The 21,897-nt window shown below is 46.1% G+C and overlaps 5 protein-coding genes across 5 annotated transcripts; all 5 read left to right on the forward strand.

The window, feature by feature from the left end:
• Positions 1-191: 191 nt before the first annotated feature.
• AGABI2DRAFT_121861 (hypothetical protein) lies at positions 192-5,196 on the forward strand (the record flags this gene model as incomplete). The annotated part of the gene is made up of 28 exons (XM_006455884.1): positions 192-382; positions 438-510; positions 693-759; positions 809-868; positions 918-1,069; positions 1,119-1,240; positions 1,290-1,472; positions 1,523-1,911; positions 1,967-2,000; positions 2,054-2,062; positions 2,119-2,192; positions 2,251-2,312; positions 2,364-2,447; positions 2,503-2,630; positions 2,682-2,703; positions 2,756-2,783; positions 2,834-2,980; positions 3,032-3,059; positions 3,110-3,471; positions 3,523-3,622; positions 3,679-3,755; positions 3,814-3,944; positions 3,999-4,101; positions 4,161-4,264; positions 4,324-4,344; positions 4,399-4,534; positions 4,584-4,682; positions 4,733-5,196. 28 exons carry the CDS (start codon positions 192-194, stop codon positions 5,194-5,196), a joined length of 3,450 nt encoding a protein of 1,149 aa, XP_006455947.1.
• A 925-nt stretch (positions 5,197-6,121) lies between these two features.
• Positions 6,122-8,546, forward strand: AGABI2DRAFT_121862 (hypothetical protein; the record flags this gene model as incomplete). The annotated part of the gene is made up of 17 exons (XM_006455885.1): positions 6,122-6,303; positions 6,355-6,392; positions 6,448-6,457; positions 6,510-6,563; positions 6,619-6,645; positions 6,700-6,708; positions 6,755-6,844; positions 6,896-7,077; positions 7,128-7,145; positions 7,202-7,274; positions 7,322-7,372; positions 7,430-7,508; positions 7,560-7,603; positions 7,657-7,985; positions 8,036-8,192; positions 8,245-8,434; positions 8,493-8,546. 17 exons carry the CDS (start codon positions 6,122-6,124, stop codon positions 8,544-8,546), a joined length of 1,587 nt encoding a protein of 528 aa, XP_006455948.1.
• Positions 8,547-10,273: 1,727 nt separating this feature from the next.
• AGABI2DRAFT_188055 (hypothetical protein) lies at positions 10,274-12,892 on the forward strand. Its single transcript, XM_006455886.1, has 17 exons — positions 10,274-10,477; positions 10,529-10,566; positions 10,622-10,631; positions 10,684-10,737; positions 10,793-10,819; positions 10,873-10,881; positions 10,936-11,025; positions 11,077-11,258; positions 11,312-11,329; positions 11,384-11,456; positions 11,503-11,553; positions 11,606-11,684; positions 11,733-11,776; positions 11,829-12,157; positions 12,208-12,364; positions 12,417-12,606; positions 12,660-12,892. The coding sequence occupies exons 1-17, from the start codon at positions 10,296-10,298 to the stop codon at positions 12,711-12,713; spliced, it is 1,587 nt and encodes a 528-aa protein (XP_006455949.1). The 5' UTR covers positions 10,274-10,295; the 3' UTR covers positions 12,714-12,892.
• A 1,563-nt stretch (positions 12,893-14,455) lies between these two features.
• Positions 14,456-15,808, forward strand: AGABI2DRAFT_180778 (hypothetical protein). Its single transcript, XM_006455887.1, has 5 exons — positions 14,456-14,552; positions 14,620-14,894; positions 14,957-15,038; positions 15,091-15,416; positions 15,468-15,808. Exons 1-5 carry the CDS (start codon positions 14,462-14,464, stop codon positions 15,663-15,665), a joined length of 972 nt encoding a protein of 323 aa, XP_006455950.1. The 5' UTR covers positions 14,456-14,461; the 3' UTR covers positions 15,666-15,808.
• Positions 15,809-16,060: 252 nt separating this feature from the next.
• Positions 16,061-20,742, forward strand: AGABI2DRAFT_210618 (hypothetical protein; the record flags this gene model as incomplete). The annotated part of the gene is made up of 3 exons (XM_006455888.1): positions 16,061-16,802; positions 16,852-17,029; positions 20,662-20,742. Exons 1-3 carry the CDS (start codon positions 16,105-16,107, stop codon positions 20,740-20,742), a joined length of 957 nt encoding a protein of 318 aa, XP_006455951.1. The 5' UTR covers positions 16,061-16,104.
• Between the last annotated feature and the right edge of the window lie 1,155 nt (positions 20,743-21,897).

Consider the following 21,897-nt stretch of genomic DNA (forward strand, 5'->3'; position numbering starts at 1 on the left):
GTACCATAACGGAGGCCACTACCTGAGAGTAGTAGGAACTGACCTTGGTTTTGCATCGTCTGTAGGGCTCCGCCTCTGCATCAGTTTTAGAGATTACCGGAGCCTTCGGCCGGAGATCGGAGCGGCGCCGCAAAAGGGAATTCCCGGGGATTGCGTATTGTGTGTTGCTATCCACACATTCGTCCTCAACAATGAACTGCGACCACCATCCTTCAAGCAGCTCATATGCTGAACTCAACCACGGTGCAGGAGCCAAATGGAGCAAGGGCCTTGCTAGGCAGCGACTAGATAACTTTCTTGGCGGCCATTTTTCGGATGTCAACCTTTCCTCTGTCCTTTTCACTCATAGACTCGATGGCCCGGATTTCGTCAAGCTCAAAGTGTGAGTTGCATGATATGGTGCATTATTCTGCTCTATTGAGGTGTCATCTCTTCAGTTGGAGTGCCCCAGGTCTTTCGAAGCCGTCTTTTGAAGAAGCCATGAAGCAAAAATTCAGAACGGTGAAGAAAGTAAGTGGATGTAATCTTGATACATACCCAAGTACTAAGTCATGGCAGGGCGATTCTTTCGGACCATCTTGTAAGTCTCCATGTATTCTTTGAGCTTACATTGCTAACATGGCTCCTCTGTAGGGGTAAGCCTCTGCCGCGCGTCCTGCTCAGGGTCATTTCCTATACTTAACTGATTATAGACCAATCACTGGTGGAAAGTCTCGGTCACCATTCCGGAGTACTTTAAGCAATATGAGCGCGTCCAATGTGAGCATCTTATCTTCTCGAGTTCGAGCCTCATCTGATTCTGCGAAAGTCGAATTTGACCCGGGGTGTGAGGCGATGATTTATACAGTCGACGGAATTCCTCTTCAAGGTACGAACTTTGATCCGGCTTAGTGGGCATACCTGAGCAATATTTTCAGGCATTACTGGTGGTTTTGGAGGTGACCGTCGCGTTGAATACATTATTCCACAAGAAGCCAGGGAGCAATGTTACCACGAATTCGTTGTCGAATCTAGCTGCAATGGCATGTTCGGTGTACCTTGGAATGGGGATACTATTCAACCTCCAGATGTGAGTACACTACTCAGACGACCGTTTTTGTCGCTTACGTGTCGTCAAGATGAACCGATTTTTCACTCTCGCCTCTGCCGACCTTGTCGTTCCCAACCAAGAGGCATGGCGTCTGCTCTGGGATTTCCAAACTTTGAAGGAGCTTATTGATACTCTTCCCGGTAACACACCGTAAGTGAAAGTTGATTCTATCATGGCAACGCCTTTGACTGGAGGACAGGCTGCAAAACAAGGCCCTGGTTGTCGCCAATGAGATAATGAACCTTCTAAAGCGTGGTGATGTCTCCAGCGTTGCTGCTTGTAGAAAGAAAGCCGAAGAAATATTCGGAGAAGGATGGGAGTCTAAGGGCGCTGGGATTTATGAAGAAGGCCCTAAAAATTCAAATATCTGGGGTATTGGACAGTAAGCGTCTATCATATGTGATACAATGGCCGGCTTACATTCTTGCACAGTTGCCATATCGATTCTGCCTGGCTTTGGCCTTATTCCGTAACTCAACAGAAAGTTGCTCGTTCCTGGTCAACACAAGTTGACCTCATGGAACGATATCCCGAACATCGTTTCACATGTAGTTCAGCACAACAATACAAGTGGCTGGAGCTGCTCTACCCGCCTTTATTTGACCGCGTCAAAGAAAAGGTTCTTGAGGGCAAATTCCACACAGTTGGAGGTTCCTGGGTCGAAAATGATTCGAATATGCCTTCCGGTGAGGCGCTGATTCGGCAATTCTTGTTCGGCCAGAGGTACTTCGAGTCAAGGTTTGGGAAGAGGTGTGATACGGCGTGGCTACCTGACTCCTTTGGGTTGACCGGATCTTTACCGCAATTAATTCGTGGCTCAGGTGCGTTTTGTCTACCTTGTTACGTCACCTCTCTCAACTAGTGACCATGAACTAGGCATGAAGTATTTCTTTACGCAGAAATTGTCATGGTAAGCTCATTACATATTTACGTCCCGATTTTGGCTGACAGCACTTATTTTAGGAACAATATGTAGGCCTGAACAGACTGGGTATTCTGCTCCCGATGATTAACCGAACCCACCTCAGAAACGTTTTCCCTCACTCAACATTCAATTGGGTCGGAATCGATGGTACCCAAGTATTGTGTCATATGACGCCAGGTACTTGTTTCCGTCCCCCTCACCCTCCTACCTTTGATGCTGAGAAACCTTCCATCAGTTGAGACGTATACTGCTCAAGCAACAGTTGGTGATATCAACAAAGGATTGACAAATCACAAGGTGAGTTTTCTTTTTCGTGCCTTCGACGTTGATTCTGATGGTTGTTTTAAGAACCTTGAGTCGAATGACACTGCACTGCTTGTTTTTGGCAATGGTGACGGTGGAGGCGGTCCGCTCCCCAAAATGCTTGAGAATGTGCGTACATTTATTGAACCAGAAAGGGTATGAATGGCATCTGATTATACGCTAGCTACGCCGTATTCGTGCCGTAACAAATACCCATCGTGAACTTCCCCCTGTTAGTATGGGCCATTCAGTGGAAGAATTTTTTGAAGATATTGAGGAATCAACGGAAGCAGGCAAAGCTTTACCGAACTGGTGGGTTTTATCATCTGATTCCAGCTTTTTAAATGCTGATCTGTCGTACAGGAATGGTGAACTATACCTTGAGGTACGGCGCTTCGCTATAATGTAGGCTCTGGCGGCTGACGTGATACTGGTAGTTCCATCGTGGTACATATACCTCGCACGGTACGTTGCCTTATCCCTCTTCCTTGATCTGTCGCTTAAAGGCATCAAAGGTTCAATCAAGAAGGGCAATCGTCACTCGGAGATATTGCTTCGAGATCTTGAGCATGTTTCCACTCTAGCATCTTTATACAAGAGTGAATATGCATATCCCAAAGGGAAGATCGATGAAAACTGGGAAAAAGTCCTCCTCAATCAATGTATGCTATTTTCGCCCAAAACAGTTCTCGTTCTGATGCAGATTCAAACAGTCCATGATGTCCTTCCTGGATCTGCGATGTGAGCACTTACTCAATCCAACCTGCGCTTGTTTTCATCTCGACAATTAGTGGGATGGTATACAATGACGCTGAAAAACTCTATGCCGAAGTGAAAGCCTCTGGAGAGTCTCTGCTTGACGACGCTTTATCTGTCCTCTTTCCGGATTCTTTGCCTCTTGGTCTGCCGAAACACAAATATTCTAGAAGTTCTTACAGCAGGCTCATTGGCTACAATATGACGTTCCTCCCTCGTTGGGACATAATCAAAATTCCTCTGCAGAGCGCGAATTCGGCTTTGAAGGCACAAATTATGCAAGCTAGCGATGATGGAAAGGAAGGGTACGCCGTTATGACGAGTGGTAATGGAAGTCAAGTGGGGCAAGTGAGGAGTCCCAGTAGTGCGTTGCATGCGAAATTATTACCAACTTCTGGTGCGTCTCTCCATTTCTTTGCGACTTGACTTTTGATAGAAAGGCACACAGTGTATACCAATGGCTCCGATCATTTTGTGCTTCGTAACTCGAGTGTCCAGTTGACCATTTCCAAGGGTCGCATCACGAGTCTCCTCGATGTGAAGCTTAAGTGAGATCCTCCCTCTGGGGTTGTTCGCCGCAAATCTTTGCTCACCAGTTATCTAGTCGTGAACTTATAGCTGAGGGACAAACGGGTGGCTTTGTGATATTCGAAGATCGTCCTAACTATTGGGATGCCTGGGGTATGTTCTAATTCTACTTACTTTCCATTTAACTTTCACTAACTCATGTCCGTTTTAGATGTAGAGATTCATCATTTACAGACTGCTCGTCAACTCGAATTCAGCGACGTTACTGTTTTGACGCAAGGACCTCTACGAGCCTCTGTCAAGGCCGAGATTCGTTATGGACAAAGCTTGGTAACAGCTACGGTGAGTAGTTCCGCATCTGAAGTAGGGAAAGAGTTAATACGATATTGTGTCCAGATCTCGCTTGATGCTATCCCAGCCACGACGAAGGCAAACTCACGCTCCTTGTTCAATTTTGAGACAGTGGTTGATTGGCACCAACGTCATGAGTTCCTTAAATGTAGGCCCCCTTGAGATTTGATTACGACTTTTGCTAATTGATTCGCTTTTTGCGGATAGTCGAGGTGCCTCTCGATATTCATAATCCGAACGCCACGTATGAAATGCAATTCGGCTATGTTCAACGACCTACGCACAAAAATACTTCTTGGGATATCGCCAAGGTAGGATCATCCTGTGATTCAGGAGACTTTCGCTGACAACTTTTTTTCATTACCCCCAGTTTGAAGTATGTGGTCACAAGGTGAGTTAGAACTATTTTTGCGTTGCCCCAGTCCTCACTCTATGTTTTCTCTAGTACGCCGATTTGAGCGAGTTTGGTTATGGAGTCGCTATTCTTTCTGAGTCTAAGTACGGATTTTCATGCATCGGAAACGTGCTCCGCATTTCTCTTCTGAGAGCTGCAACTGCTCCTGATGCGGAACAAGATCAGGGTAGGTATACGCCAGCCCCTTGTCTCGTGACATTCTAAAATTAGCATAGGACTTCACCAATTTTCGTTTGCCCTCCTTCCTCATGAGGGCTCGTTTTACGAGTCTGATGTCCCTCAAGCTGCGTATTTATACAACTCTCCTTTGCGAGGTACGTTTTTATGCGTCACACGAAGGGTTTTGTCTGACTAGAATAATTAGTACGAGTATTACCAAATGGCGGTGACTCGGTCATGAGATCCCTTTTGGAATCACCATTCACACTCACAGGAGCGCGTAACGTCATACTTGAAACTGTGAAGCGCGGTGAGGATGACGATTTCAATGCGTCTCTGACGGAACCCGAGTCGGGGACAGCCACGGTCGTCTTGAGATTATACGAAGCCTTTGGTGGTCACGGCAAAGTTCAGCTAAACATCTCACGCCACTTGCCGATCGCCAAAGCATTTGCGACCAACTTTTTGGAGGATGAAGAGCAGGAACTGACCATCGATCGAAACTCAAATGGAAATAATGGCGACGACGATCTTACCGCGCCAGGATGTTCCATGAGTTTGAATTTCCGCGGGTTTGAGGTTAAGACGATTAAGCTCGTCATTGGTGCGCCTCCTCATACACCCTTTTCTCCCAACACGAAAGAGTCAGTTTCCTCTACAGCTCTCTGATACGCCGTGTTAGCTTACACGGATCCCACTGTTTTCCAGCCGCAGAAAGAGAGATAGTTGGGTCAATGTAGATCGAGATCGCTTATTGGCATGTGATCTGTGATCATTCTCTTCTTTTTTTGTTCTCGTGCCCCGTCGGTTTGTTTTCTTGGCGTTTCTTGTTATATCTGTACATTACTTATGTCATTGCGTTTTTATAAGTTATACATGCCTAGCTTTGTTCATGCAAGACTCCAGGTTTACATGACTACAAGGCTGATTTCAACTATCACTCAGGTAAGTCCTATTCGAACCAAGAACGCCCAATCTGGAAATGGAAGAACTCGTTGCAGTCGCCTTAGGCGGACACTGCAGCATCTTTTGATTTTGTGGCCGCCGTGATACCCAGCAAATGGAGAAGATAGATTACGGTCATACATAGTAATTGGCATGCCGCTTGTTAAGAGGTGACTTACGAGCCTGCCGTCCTTGCCCAAATTACTATCGCATCCACGAGGAACTCGGGATCTTCACTCTTTAGAGAGTAGTATTCTGTCCTTTATTGTTATCATGTGGTGATTCTAGACATCAAGTAAGAATTTCTGATGCCTCAACAAGCCCGAGCTGATACAAATATCGCATCTGGGCAATAAGGTACTTAAATGATTACTGGACAGCTTGATAATGCACAGTGGATTCAAGACGGCTACGTTGACAAATTATAACTAGCATTCTTTTTAGAATATTTATTCCACTCCGCTTTTCCACAGCAAGGTCAGTTGATGATATGTTAAAACCATCAGAAAGTGACCCTGATAGCTCGTGATCCCCTCATCTGTGGAGCTTCTAGGTTAAACTCGTCAACGCCTTGCCAAATAAGTATATAAAGCTTGAAGCATGGAGAAGCTCCCTTTAGCCTGTCCTTGATTCCCTTACGCCCCCAGCCATGAAGCCACAGGCCCCTTCGCTTTTGGAATCGGATGAAAAGCATGCCGTTTCCGTTAAAGAGATCAAGGCCGAGCTCAAAGATGACGCTTATGTATCCTCGAAAGAGGTGGATTCTGGAGCAGAACTTGCAGCGGAAGCAGCGGATCTGATACTCGATCCGAAAGAGGCGATCAGAATACGGTATGCTTTTTGGATCTTATCGTGAGGAGTAAGCACTAATAGAGCGATCAGACGCAAGATTGACTTGCATATCATACCTCTCATGTGTGGTGAGTAGTCTGTCCGTACCTTTATATGTTACACAGAAACTCAATCAGCGTTTAGTGTTGTATTGGTGCGTGTGTATTGGATGCCGATCTCCACCGGTCGCCTCAGACCTTCCGTAGGATTCAGTTCATGGATAAAACGACTTTGGGGAGCGCCGCAATTTTAGGCATTAGGTATGGCTCGCTTCCTTATTCCCGCATCAATCTATTTCCAATTTGGTTTTCCTAGGGAATCTGCTCATCTGACTGTTGATCAGTATGTATTTTACAATAAAGATACCAAAATTAACACATGCTCATGCGTCGACAGATACAACTGGTACATCCATTGTAGCTGTCCGATTAACTTGTTGAACACCGCCTAGGCTCGGAACGATCTTCTACCTTAGCTATCTTCTTTTCGAGTTTCCCCAGAACTTGTGTCTGCAACGATTTCCGGTCGCCAAATGGATGAGGTAAGGGTTGGCGCGCAATTGTATACAATGTCGCTAATCATATGTTCCTAGTATTAACATATTCGTTTGGTCTATAGCACTTGCCTGTCATGCTGCCTGCACAAATTTCGCAGGTCTCTTCGTCGTCAGATTGATCCTTGGGGCATGCGAGGGTTCCATTACCGCCGGTTTTCTGATCGTCACATCCATGTTTTACACGAGGAATGAGCAGACGGTACGAGTGGGGTGGTGGTGTGAGTCAGGTTCTATATCGGTCGTTTTCTCGCGCTAAATGAATTTTCAGTTTTGATGAACGGAACAGGTTTGAGTCTCAGCCGCTGTCATAGTGTTGATCTCTAAAAGGGCGGCACAATTTAGCTCAAATAATCATGGGTTTCATAAGTTTTGGCGTAGCTCACATCAATACTGGGAAGTTTAAACCCTGGCAATGGTACAGTGCGCTTGACATCAACGGAATGAATGCTAAGATATTCTAAGGTTGATGGTGATTACCGGGTTAATGACACTGCTAACATCGATATCGTTTTGGTACGTGATTGTATCGATACCTTCTTTATTCCCCTGGCGCCACTCAACCGAGCACAGGTTGTGGTTCCCCGATTCTCCGACAACGGCGTGGTTCCTAACGAGGGACGAGAAAGTGATAGCTATCAGGAGGCTCAAGGTGAGTATTCTATACTTCCTAGGATATGCACTCAATTTAATGATTGGATAGGAAAATCAAACCGGAGTGGAGAATAAGAAATATAAAAAAGAACAGTCTGTAACTTTAGTACTGATCCTCATTTGTTTCACTAATGGAGCCTTCTCAGGGTATACGAGGCGCTTACAGACCCGAAGACATGGCTTTTTGCTCTTTTCTCTGCCTGCAACAATGTTCCGAACTCACTCACAAACCAAAGATCCATCATAGTAAACAGTTTTGGTTTCACTGTCCTTCAAACGACTCTTCTAGGAATCGTGGATGGCGTGGTAGAGATCGCTACCATCTGGATCGGAGTTGAGATCTCAGCAAGGATTCCAAATAGTCGTGCCTACGTCAGCAGTATCTTCTTCATACCCAATTTACTGGGGGTATTCTTAATTAACTTCCTACCATGGACGAACAAAGTTGGACTCCTCTTCGGCCAGTGGACCACTGGTATGTAAAACTTTAAAACGTTATCGCTATCATTGACTATCAATATCTAGGTGTGGGCACCACCGGATTTGTGCTTGCATTGGCCTGGGTATCTTCCGTCACAGCAGGTCATACAAAGAAGGTGACTGTCAACGCTATCATGCTATCAGCCTATTGTATCGGCAATGCTGTGGGACCGTTCATGTGGCAAGAGCGATATAAACCAAGGTGAGTTGGTCTGGACGATTGCCCATGGACGTATTCAAGCTGACTTGACTAGGAATCATGTCCCTTGGATTGTCATTGGCGTTTGCTACGCCTTCAACATATTCCTCATGCTATATTTGCGATGGATAATGAGTAGGGAGAACAAGCGTCGTGATCGTGAACCACGCGATACGAGTTTTGATGAGGTGTACCTTGAACGCGATAATAAAGATGGGACTATCGATAAGATACGAGTTGACAAGGTATGCATGCATAGCAAATTTCTTAATTAAACCCAAAATATCAATCGCTTCTTTCCAGGAATTTTTAGACCTTACGGATATTCAAAACCGTGATTTCCGCTATGTCTTGTAATCTCTTGTAATACGCACGTATTTAAATTTAGCAGTTGCAAGTTGAAAATAAGTTTTACTCCAATGAGGGGAGAGAAACTCCAGTGATTATCTGCTTTTTTGACTACGGTCTTTCGCCATGAGCCAAATAGTCGCTGGCCAACCAACAATCACTCTGAGTTGAGATCGAGGAACTTAGGTGGCAGTAGGGCCCGAGATCCCCAGACAGTGAGTTGGAAGTTGGTGTTGGAACACAGTCACCGCCCAGCTTCGGTGTCACATGTCACAGATCACGTCATTACGGTCTCCACTCACTCAACGCCTCACACCGATTTTTTTTTTCGTTCTGGACAATCTCACCCGAACTTTCAATCGAAACTGTCTCTCTGTTTCATTCGGGCAGCCTTGTTAATGCCTAGGAACCCCTAATGGCAGGTCGGTTCGGACGCTCTAGTTCTCCTGAGCTCACGCCGAACGATGGAGTCGGTGAACGCAAATGGGCATGATGGAAGCCACCCATGCATGCATACAAACGCTTCATCCACTCCTGCAGCATGCCCTCGCAGCCCACTGGATATCTTTGCATACTTGACGCGTCCACGCATACGACCGTCCTGGATAACCATCTACACGCACGCGCACCAGGCCCTCACCAAACTGATTTCGTCTGAGGAGAACCACACTGCTGCCCCCATCTGCTCACGAGTCATGACCTAGTAGTCACGCTTCGATGTACCATCCGGTTGTCCGGCTTCGATCCCCGCGCTACTAGCCGCCCGCCGAGAACAAGTACGCCTCAACTTACTCCTCATTTTAAGGGGAGCAGAAGAACCTCGACGCGTCGTAAAGTCGACTGAGAACATAGGTGTCGCGGCTTCTCTCAACTCCCGGTGTAGAAACTCTTGTATAAAGTATCCTTTTACTCCTGTTCCCAGAGAAGCCAGCTCGCCGAGATTTTTTGATACAGAAGAGAGGGTATACATTGAGATATTGAAGAGGAGTCGCGGGTTCAGGACAAGTACACTCGTCTTTCCTGACCAGTTCAATCTCGCATTAGCTAAATTGTTCTCTCAGCCGACCACTGGGATCATTACTTCATACCATGCGCAATATCTTCATATCCGCGCAGTGCTTCCTCGAGTCGTTGGTGAAATTGGCGTAGGCTCAGTCAAAATGAAGTGACTGAAATCAAGAACGACTCTGACTCCCAGAAGGATGAAAGTCCTTCCTGTCTTGGGACCACTCAAAAGCATTCAAAACCCGAGTTTACCTGTTTTGGTCTTTTGAAGACAGGTACGGAGCCTTTGCCGATTAGAAGGTAGTATTTGTCTCTTGTTATCATCATGTGGTAGCTCTATTGCGGTACGCAGCTGGGAAATGTAAACATGAGGTGGGAAACTCTGGAAGTTGCGATAAGCCTAAGCTGAAGTGCCCTCCTAAAGTCAAATTCTGGAGGACGTGGTGAAACTGAACTGAACCTGCGATAAGATACTAAAATGATTGCGGCACAGTGGGTTCAACGGACGACCGCGTTGATGTTATGAGAGACCTTCCTTTTATAACTATTTATTCCGCCGGGTCGGCTTTCCACAGCAAGATCAGTTGACGATAAGTCCAGCCATCTGACCGCGGCCCCGCAAGCTCGTGATCTCCTCAATCTGTGGAACTTCCATGTTAAGATCGTCGAAGGCCATGTCACACAAGTATTTAAAACTTGAAGCATTCGAAAAGGTCTTTTTAGCCTGTCCTTGGTTCCCTTACGTCCCCAGCCATGAAGCCACAGGCCCCTTCGCTTTTGGAATCGGATGAAAAACATGCCGCTTCCGAGAAAGAGCTCAAGTCTGAGCTCAAGGACGACGCTTATGTATCCTCGAAAGAGGTAGATTCTGGAGCAGAACTCGCTGCGGAAGCTGCGGATCTGATACTCGATCCGAAGGAGGCGATCAGAATACGGTATGCTTTCTGGACATTATCGTGAGGAATGAGTACTCATAAAGCGATTAGACGCAAGATTGACTTGCATATCATACCCCTTATGTGTGGTAAGTGATCTGTCCGAACCTTTCTACGTTACACAGAAACTCAATCAGCGTTTAGTGCTGTACTGGTGCGTGTATATAGGACGCCGATCTCCACCGGTCACCTCAGACCTTTCGTAGGATTCAGTTCATGGATAAAACGACTTTGGGGAGCGCCGCTATTTTAGGCATCAGGTATGGCTCGCTCCCTTATCCCCGCATCAATCTAATTCTGACTTGGTTTTCCTAGGGAATCTGCTCATCTGACCGTCAACCAGTATGGATCTATGATAAAAATATCGAGACTAACACATGCTCATGCGTTAACAGATACAACTGGTAAATCCACTATCCTGGTCCTTCTAAGCGATTGAGTGATTAAGCACCGCCTAGGCTCGGAACAATCTTTTACCTTAGCTATCTTGCGTTCGAATTTCCCCAGAATTTGTGTCTGCAACGATTTCCGGTCGCCAAATGGATGAGGTAACGATAAATGCCCAATTCAATTTAACGCCTCTAAGTATACGTTTCTAGTTTCAACATATTCGTTTGGTCTATAGCACTTGCTTGTCATGCTGCCTGCACGAATTTCGCAGGTCTTTTCGTTGTCAGATTGATCCTTGGGGCATGCGAGGGTTCCATTACCGCCGGTTTTCTGATTGTCACATCCATGTTCTACACGAGGAATGAGCAGACAGTTCGAGTGGGGTGGTGGTGTGAGTCAGGTTCATCTTTCATTGTTTTCTTGCGCTCAATGAATGTTTTCCAGTTTTAATGAACGGAACAGGTTTGAGTCTCAAACATTGTGATAGTGGTGATTTCTAATATAGCTGAACGTTAGCTCAAATCATCATGGGTTTCATCAGCTTTGGCGTAGCTCACATTGGTACTGGAAAGTTTCAACCTTGGCAATGGTACTGTGCGCTTGCCGTCATCGAGTTGAATGCTAAAACATTTTAGGTTGATGGTAATTACTGGGTTAATGACATTGCTAACGTCGATATCGTTCTGGTATGTGTTTGTACCCTTCTTTATACCCCGGGCGCCACTCAATTGAGCACAGGTTGTGGTTCCCTGATTCGCCAAAAACTGCATGGTTCCTAACGAGGGACGAGAAAGTGAAAGCGATCAGGAGAATCATGGTGAGTCCGCAACTCTACCTGGTTTCATGAGACTTAATGAAACGACAGGAAAACCAAACTGGAGTGGAAAATAAGAGCTTCAAGAAAGAGCAGTCTGTAATGTCTTACTGATGCCTTTTAATTTCACTCATGGGAGTTTTTCAGGGTATACGAGGCGCTTATGGACCCGAAGACATGGCTTTTCGCCCTTTTCTCCGCCGCCAACAACGTTCCGAACTCGATCACAAATCAAAGATCCATCATAGTGAACAGTTTCGGCTTCACTGTCCTCCAGACGACCCTTCTAGGGATCGTGGATGGTGTAATAGAAATCGCTACCATCTGGATTGGAGTTGAAATCTGTGCCCGGATTCCCAACAGTCGCGCCTACATTAGCTGCATCTTCTTCATACCCAATATACTCGGCACCTTCTTAATCAACTTCTTGCCATGGGAGAACAAAATTGGACTCCTTTTCTCTCAATGGATCACTGGTGTGTGGGAGCCTAACGCATCGTTACCATCGCTGACTATCAGTTTTTAGGCGTGGGCACCACCGGATTTGTGCTTGCATTGGCCTGGGTATCTTGCGTCACCGCTGGCCATACAAAGAGGGTGACTGTCAACGCTATCATGCTATCAGCCTATTGTATTGGCAATGCTGTGGGACCTTTCATGTGGCAAGCACGTTATAAACCGAGGTGAGGTGTTCCGTTGGTCTGGATGAATTCCCATCCTTATAGACTTGATTAGGAATCACGTTCCTTGGATTGTCACTGGCGTTTGCTATGCATCCAACATATTCGTCATGCTAGCTTTGCGCTGGGTGATGACCAGGGAGAACAAGCGCCGTGATAGTGAACCCCGCGATACGACTTATGATGAAGTATACCTTGAACGCGAAAATGGAGACGGGACTATCGATAAGATACGAGTTGACAAGGTAGGCATAGGAGAACACTTGATGAACCAAAATACCAATCGATTACTTTCCAGGAATTTTTGGATCTTACGGATATGCAAAACCGTGACTTCCGCTACGTCTTGTAACACGCCTACATTTGAATTGGCAGATGCGAGTCGAAGATGAATGTTTTTACAATGAGGGGGGAAAGGCTCTAACTATCTGCATTTCTCGACCCAATGCTTACGAACGCCATACGATAAAGAAGCTATGCCCTCTGTACGATTGCCTAACGTTATCTGCCTATTAAACGACGTTATTTTTGTGAAGAGTGAATCCGATAGGAGGCATTACTCCATCCAAAGTAGCGATTTGTCCATGAAATCAACGGATGTTGATAGTGGTCGCAATTGACCACTTTCCCAGCTTCGAACTCGCGACATCTTTGTTGCATTCGGCTCCAAGCTAAGCTATAAAGCGGAACCATTTGGAATATCCGTATCGGCTATTATTATCGTGCCGATAAGTTATCCATGGTAAGCTGCAACTTCGACGGTGGAAGCAAACCACGACCCAGATGATAATCGTTTATCTCTTATCTATCTATCATGCTTGATAGGGAGGGTGTACAGGAGAATCTTTACATGTACCGAACTTGAAGGAGAATACGGTAGCCGTCGATAGAAATAATACCCATAGACCAATTAACCGTCTCGCAATCATTGTATCAAGTAGTACTAGGAATCAAATCCACGGCGGGTTCAAATCGCGACGCGACTCACAGTACGTGACCACCACGTGACTGTCTGTGCGCCATTGATGGCTCTTACATTTGACAGCGATATATGTGCAAACTGCAACAGCTCCTTTACCGCAGGAGTATGCTCACGACCATTCTAGCCTACTATGCCCCTTGTCGATGGATCAAATGCGAAGGTGAAATATTCGACTGCGTTTACTCAAGGAAAACGTTGATTGGGAAGGTTTCAAACCTCTGACTCGTGGGACTTGACCGGGTCATGAACTATATCGTCCGTTAGATGATCGTGCTTGGCGATGAAAACAATCTAGAGGCCTTGAGGAATCGGTCGCTAGGCGAGATATGCCCTAGTATTCTCAGAAGTTGTTCTTGACGGGCCGGGTGTATGGGAAAGGTCAATTTAATGCAGGTTGGAATGTGGTGATTTAATTTTGGCGTGCAATGGGTTGTTCTCGATTCGCTGAACCTGCCACGTTTCACAGCTTTTCCGTGTTTTTTTTTTCCCTTTGATTAAATCCTTCCCTTGCATTAACCGTTGCCGCCATCAGGATTGACTCCACTTTGATCTCTACCCACCATTGACATCCTGTCTTTTCAACGCGCACCAGATACGAGGTTTTTCAATATTGTGAGGTTGGCGAAACTACCTCGAGGGCCATTTCTTTGTCAATCTCGAAACAGCGATGCTACAAAGAGCCGCAACGCGCACGGGTGTCATGACTGCGTGAAGGCATCTGGTACTGGACGATATTCCGTGGGTCATTTCACCACGGTCCCGAAGAAGCCAGGATATTTAAGTACAAGTGTTCCCCGAACAAAGTCTCCACAGCATAACTACGCCAAAAAAAGAAAACATTGTGGGAACGTAGTGCCGTCATTATTAAGTGTGCGCTTATATATTGTCATGTGTGAACGTCGTGAACTTCTATCCCTTAGATTTAAATGCGTAATGCACCATACCGCGTGAATGTAAGGTCGAGTTACCGTAAAGTATTTGTTGTCATCGCACTGGTTCTTGTTCTTTTCCATGTGCATACCAATTAATTATAGGTTATCTGCTGGCTGCACACACGGTTAGCTGTGCTCAAAGGGACTCTAACCTTAGTTTCTAGACTATCCTTCTCCCCCCCTGCAATGAGTGTTGCACCTCTCGAACAGTCATCTTTCGAGCTCTACAATGAGCGTACTATTATCGATGGCCTTTTTCTGGGAGCTATAGCTTATGGTACGTGGCTGATCGAATCCTCAAAAAAGAGCGCATTATTTCTTTACAACCTGTTTAATCCATATAGGCATACATCTGACCCTGTTCATCTGGTGTTTTCGATGCTTTCTCCAGCGGAAGAAACAAGCAGTTGATTATCTTCTGATGGTCTACATTTCATTGTTATTCTTAATGGGTAATATCGGCAGTGGGACAAACATTAAGATCGGGGAATTGACATTCGTGGATGAGCGCAATTTCCCTGGCGGCCCAACTGCCTTTTTCGCCACAGGGGGTGGACCTGTTGGGCTCACATGTAACGTCGTCTATATCATCAATAGTTGGTTCCAAGATGGCCTCCTGGTTGGTGCCCTCAGCTGTTCAAAGGAGATACCGAGGGATGATTAACTTCTTCGTCCATTTAGCTATACCGCTTCTGGATGTTTTTCAGCCCCAGTGGCTGGTATTGGGTCATTGTTCCATCTACTATGTTTGTGGCTACGGTCGGTATGGAATCTCCTCTCAGAGATTTTTTCGCTACTTATATCGAATAATTTAGCGCTCTCGCTTATTCTCATCGTCATGCTCTGTATTCCCGGCATCACTCTCTGGTCTACGATTAGCATCGACCTAGCTATCCCATATTGGTCGATTTCTATCGCTTTGAATGTCATCATCACAACCTGCATTGCATCGCGACTACTCTACATGCGGTACCAGATTCGACGAGCAACCGTGGGATCTGGCTCGGAATACATTTCTATAACATCCATGATGATAGAGTCGGCGGTCTTGTACACCGTAAACGGTTTAATTTTCCTCGTCAGCTATGCCGTGAACAGTCCCGTCCAGAACCTCGCTTTGCCTGTTCTTGGACAAACCCAGGTAAGCTTCCGTCGTCAGAGCAGTTACAAGGAATATTTATATTAGAACTAGTCCATTTCTCCTCTCTTGATTATTTTGCACGTGCTGGAAGGTCGGGCTTGGTCGTCTTCTTCCCTCGCAAGGTTCCAAACCGGGACCGATGTTATGTTCAATCACCACAGTAGCTCGGTAACCCAGACTCAGGCAGGCAGCTCAGCTGTGGACATGAACAAGGAGGGCGAAACAGACTCAGAGAAACTTTCTGTTTGAAAAGTATTTATTGGTACCGATATGATGAGGTTTTCTCCGATTACCTCGACACAGTGTGAACAGTTGGGTTTTAAAGTATGCACATGATGCACGGATGTTCCTCGATTCAATCTATTATAATTTATGTGTGATGCTCCATTGACACAATAGCAGCAGGTTCCAAAAATGCTGCATGATCGGATGAACGACTTAGAACGCACACCTGGGCCACCCCAATATCACCCCCCCCCCCAACATCCTCTATACTTATCCCCTTCGATAATGCCGGACCCAATTGTCACTAATTCACAGAACGCAGTTGTCGGACAGGGGTCATGTGCAGGCTCGGGCTCGGCTTTGTCACGCACAGGCATGCCAAGCATCTGGTGTATATGTATCAGAATCACCCGTTCAGATTTTGTCTTGCGCAACTCTTGATCACACATTTTTTACCTACTACATGGCTTCCACAACTTCGTCCACATCCACCTCTGGGACTGTCAAGTTTGTTGAGGGAGAATTGGTTTGGGAGGCTCCTAACGCAGGAAGGGAATGTAGAACTTGGTACAAGGTATATGGTGATTTGAAGTCGGGCGTTCGCCCACTGGTCTGCGTTCATGGAGGGCCTGGTGTCAGTTCGCACTACCTCGACGCGTTATCTGATATCACACGGGAGAGGGCAATTCCCGTAGTTGTTTACGACCAGCTAGGGAACGGACGTTCCACACACTTTCAGGAGAAGGGAGGCAATTTATCGTTCTGGAAGGAAGAATTGTTTTTAGATGAGCTGAAGCGTTTGTTGGTTCATCTCGGGATCTATGATGATTATGATCTCCTCGGCCATTCATGGGGTGGAATGTTGGTTTCTCGTCATTCAGTCCGGCAACCAGGAGGGCTGCAACGCCTAATCATCTGGTCTTCGACATGCTCGGGCGCCCTCTGGCTCGAAGCCCAAGCAGTACTCCGGAAGAGGCTTCCACAGGACGTTCAGGATGCTCTCGATAGATGTGAAAAAGAGGGGACAACCGACAGTAAAGAATATCAAGAGGCTGTCGCTGTCTTTTATGCTCGGTTCCTTTGCACTCTCGACCCGATGCCTGGGCCAATGCAAGAGAGCTTCAGATGCATGGAAACGGATCCGACCGTTTACCACACAATGTAAGGCTGGCTATCATATTCCGCGTCATACTTGCAACTTTATTTCTAGGAATGGTCCATCAGAATTTCATATGATTGGCCCAATCAAAGACTTTTCGATGTTGGACGAGGCGCATAAGATCTCCGTTCCGACTCTCCTGATAAACGGCTGGAATGATGAGGCAGCTGACAGCTGTATGTATCCTTATTTCAAGCTAATCCCTCGTGTTCGCTGGATCCAGTTCGCGGTATGTCTTCGAGGAATGTGTTTCCGTGGTGGACTTCTAAACAACCCCGTTATAGAATTCCAGCCATGTGGCGCATTTCGAGGAGCCTGAGAAATTTATGGAAATCGTCGGTCTTTTCTTGGCCGAAGAGGTTTAGCCGGGAAAAGGAGAGGAGGGGCTACAGACGATGGAGAAAGTTTAGTATAGTAAGTCGCCGTTGTACAGAATTCAAGCAATGAAGTCGTAGGCTCCATTGGCGCTTAAACTAATGGAGCTTCCATTGGATAACCTGTTGTCTTCCGAGGAATCCGAACCACTTCTCCCCCTCTTTGTCTGAAACTAAGTCATCTTCTGAAAATAGATTGAGCGCCGAACAAATTAATCATGGAACTGAATGAAGATTATTGCCCTTCGACTTCCGAAACAATATCATCCGATTGATGCGGCAATGTGATTTTGCGATCCCATAGGCTGTCACACATACAAGTCGAGACTTATCCTCACCTTCTTCCTATTCCCGACTTACAGTCATTACTAACTAAATGTAAGAACAGATTACTACGCTAAGCATGAGGTAACCTCCACCCGTTGATACTCATGGACTCACTTATTATCCCTTTTGCCCCGAAAAACTCCTCTTTGATATCTGCGTGATGCTGTCCTTGGATAGCAAAGCAATCTGTTGATTTTTCAGGTAAGAATTCCCTCGTGTTGTAAATGCAGATTCACCGAACTTACATTCTCCCTTCCCGAAGCTCACTGAAACGGCTATCATACCAGCCTCAATCTCTCCTCTTGAGTAGCTGTATGCGTTAGCTTCACTGCATATACTTGATGTACCTAGAAGGGACAAGGCCTAAGGGACAGAGGGAGTGATTGGCATGTGGTGGTACGCGAAATGAAATCACGTGGTCGTCAGACAGTCGCGGTTTTCTAAGTTCTTCCTCACTGACTTACTTTCTCTAGCTTTACGGACAATTTTCCATTCACCGGGACTTCTAGGAGTCGATTCTCCAGCATGTAGAGCTTTTAACGATCAATTTCGATCCACAGCAGAGCTGCAGAACGTCACGAAATGTCTGTGGCTGTGGCTACCCCCAATCATCGTGAACTCGCGATGCGATATCTCAATAACTAGCGCCCCATTCGATAACCCCCTGATTTCGGTCTAGTACTGTCACTGTTAATGCCGCAGTGGTACAAGGGATTCTGCTCTTGCGAATATGGGCACTTTGTGCAATACAAATCTTAATCGCCCTTCCATTTTCTTACTTACAGAACAGACCGAGACAACTGAGTTAATTTCTCCATCCTAGGCGACAAGATAGGAAATTGATGACCTGGAAACCAACTAGCTTTTCAGATAGCTTTGACCTTGTATATCGGTAATTTCTCGCCTTTGAACTACCTTATCGAGATACTCACAGTACCTAAAGGGGCGTGATAACATTAACAGGTCTTACGGTGCATGAGTTTATGGGGGAGTCAGTCATAAGTATGCATTCATCTTCAATCTATCCTCCTATCCTAGTTTATAACGCCCAGTTGACAACACTTGGGGAAGTTTGCCTGGATGTTATCCAAAATCGGTGCCGACGGTCATCGATTGATATTAGAGCTTGCGACGCATCACGAACAGGACGACTGGATGTTAAGGAAGCAAGACATCGACGAAATTTATCAAGTTCTTCGATGGCACTGGGGGGCGTAGTCAGGGTTGACAGGATGTGTGCATAATGTTGAAAATCGCCACCTAGAGACGACCATACTAAGAACGAGCGCACCTAACAGAACACGAACAGAAATAGGATTAAAAGCAACTGGATATATAATCGTCGCCCTACAGTATAAGTGCTATAAAGATACGTAATGAAGACTGCTTCCTGACTCCTCAGTTCTGTGGATCTCTCAGGCTCGGAACAATGCTCTTCAGGACTCTTTAAGCCGCGGCCTTACAAATGTCTAGGCAACCAAGTTCAAATGTTCGTATCTCCATTCTGATCTCTATTTCCAAATGTTTCGTGGAAGTGGCCGAAAGTTCACATCTGAAAAATAGTCCTCACAGTGTCCAGCTGTGTCCAGTCAGTGTCCTCGCTGGGACCTCTACGACTTAGCGGCAAATTAGCAGGGCAAATTAGCCTGTGCGAATTTCAACTGCCTGTTTCTCGTCACTCTAGCCGCCTGCACGACGCGAAGCGCCAGAGAAGAGCCGCCCAGTGCATGACATGTTGGGAAAGGACTGAGATCTTGTCTTATGCCTCATAGATCTCAGATCTCACTCTCCGCTTGTCTTTCCATCGCACTCACCTGTGCAGCAGTGTGTGATCTAATTTAAATGCTCCACCATAGCAGTAGCTTCCAAAAACGATGCATGATCGGTTGAACGACTTATAACGCACACCTGGGTCACCACAACCTTCAACGTCCTCTATACCCATTCCTACTCATTCCCCTCGATAATGACGGACCCAATTGGCAATTACCCCTGATTTACAGAACGTGGCGTTGGACTAGAAGTCATGTGTAGGCACTGTGTAGGCCTGTGCAGGCTCGAGTTCGGCTTTGCCAGGCACGGCCATGGCATTGCAAATTAGCATTTGGTATATATATATGTTCAGAATCGCCCATTCAGAATTTATCTTGCGCAACTCACACACACCATTCACCCACTACATGGCTTCCACAACTTCTACCGAATCCACCTCTAAAATTGTCAATTCCGTTGAAGGAGAATTGGTATGGGAGGCTCCTAACGCCGGAAAGGAATGTAGAACTTTTTACAAGGTATATGGTGATTTGAAGTCGGGTGTTCGCCCATTGGTCTGCGTTCATGGAGGGCCTGGTGTCAGTTCGCACTACCTCGACGTGTTATCCGATATCACGCTGGAGAGGTCAATTCCCATTGTTCTTTACGACCAGATTGGGAACGGACGTTCTACGCACTTTCAGGAGAAGGGAGGTGATTTATCGTTCTGGAAGGAAGAGTTGTTTTTAGAGGAGCTGAAGTCTTTGTTGGTTCATCTCGGGATCTATGATGATTATGATCTCCTCGGCCATGCCTGGGGTGGAATGTTAGCTTCTCGTCACTCGGTCAGGAACCCAGGAGGGTTGAAACGCCTAATCATCTGGTCTTCAGCATCCTCGAGCGCCCTCTGGCTCGAAGCCCAAGCAGTACTCCGGAAGAAGCTCCCACAGAACGTTCAAGACGTTATCGATAGATGTGAAAGAGAGGGTACAACCGCCACTCAAGAATTCCAAGAGGCTGTCGCTGTCTTTTATGGTCGACACCTTTGTACGCTCGACCCGGTGCCTGCGGCGATGCAAGAGAGCATCCGTTACATGAAAACGAATCCGATCATTTACCACACACTGTAAGGCTGGCTCTCATATTCTGCATCATACTCACAACTTTATTTATAGGAATGGTCCAACAGAATTTACTATGGTTGGCCCAAACAAAGATTTTTCGATGTTGGACGAGGCGCATAAGATTTCCGTTCCGACTCTCTTGATGAACGGCTGGCATGATCAGGCGGCTGACAGCTGCATGTATCCTTATTTCAAGCTAATCCCTCGTGTTCGCTGGGTTCAGTTCGCGGTACGTCTTCTAAGAATGTGTGGCTGTGGTGGACTTCTGATAAACGGGTATGTAGAATTCCAGCCAGGTGGCGCATCTCGAGGAGCGTGAAAAGTTCATGGAAATCGTCGGTCTTTTCTTGACCGAAGACATTTAGCTGGGAAAGGAGAGAGGATACGGGTGATAAAGGAGATTTAGTAGAGCAAGTAGAACTTGAACAATGAAGGCCATTGTGAATCTGCGATCGCACGCCGGACATAAGTCGGGACTTTTTCTCACCTTCTTCCTATTCTCGACTTATAGTCAATACTAAGTGCAAGGACAGAAAACTTTAAGCATGGCCGTCCAGAATGTCCGAAGGTGATTCCTTGGACCTATCCGATTAGTAAAGTGTTATTCTCTTCAAAATGCAACGCAATCTCTTTCTGTGAGGTAATATTGAAGATAAAGTTACCTACTTCTCGCCCATACTTGCGCATTGTCCTGTGGACTTTGATATTTATAACCCGCCGAAACCTCTTACGATTCCTGCTTCAACTCATGTAGTTAATTATAATAGGAAATCTGGTGATTGGAACACGTAGCATAGCACTGAAAAGGTGTACAATTTGATGCCTTTCGTACCAGTCACCTCTTCTGACAGTTTTCCAGAAAAATCCCGGTAAATGTGCCAAATACAACGATGACATTCAACAATATGTTTGATTACTACTGCCGGCTACGTGACGCGCTCAGACCTCTGATAATCCAAAGTTGAGAAGACAGCAGCCGCGGAGCTACTCAGATGTGCTCACCAACGTTAGGTTCAAACTTCGAAGATTCAATAACAGCACACGAGATTTCCAATGATAGCTACTGGTCTAATATTGGTTCGTCCACATTGCCGATCATAAGGCCGAGCGGTCACAGACGGTGGTACAGCAGGCTACAATGGTAAATGTGGCTAATGTTGTTTCTCATTTCTGTCCATAATAAAGGATCTATACCTTCAATCGCTTGGGTCAACTAATATTAATCGTCACCTTTGATATAATTATTTGTCTCCAAATGACTGGTGGGTTGTAACAGGTCACAAGCAAGGGGGTGGCGCAAACCAGACACCAGCATCCTACCTGTGTAATAAAAATAAGATGACCGCCAGTATGATTGGACCTCACGTCGTGCGGCCCCCGAGGGTTGATGTTCGTAATCAATATTTGACATCAGGAGGGTTTGTCCGGTAAGTATCAACGCTCGACTTGAAATTTACACGTTGGGAAGAACCGCGAGGTGCCGCACTGCCGTCGCCGCGGACCTTACTAATACACGTGAT

Source organism: Agaricus bisporus (genome assembly GCF_000300575.1).
Source record: "Agaricus bisporus var. bisporus H97 unplaced genomic scaffold AGABI2scaffold_11, whole genome shotgun sequence".
Taxonomy (NCBI): Eukaryota; Fungi; Basidiomycota; class Agaricomycetes; order Agaricales; family Agaricaceae; genus Agaricus; species Agaricus bisporus.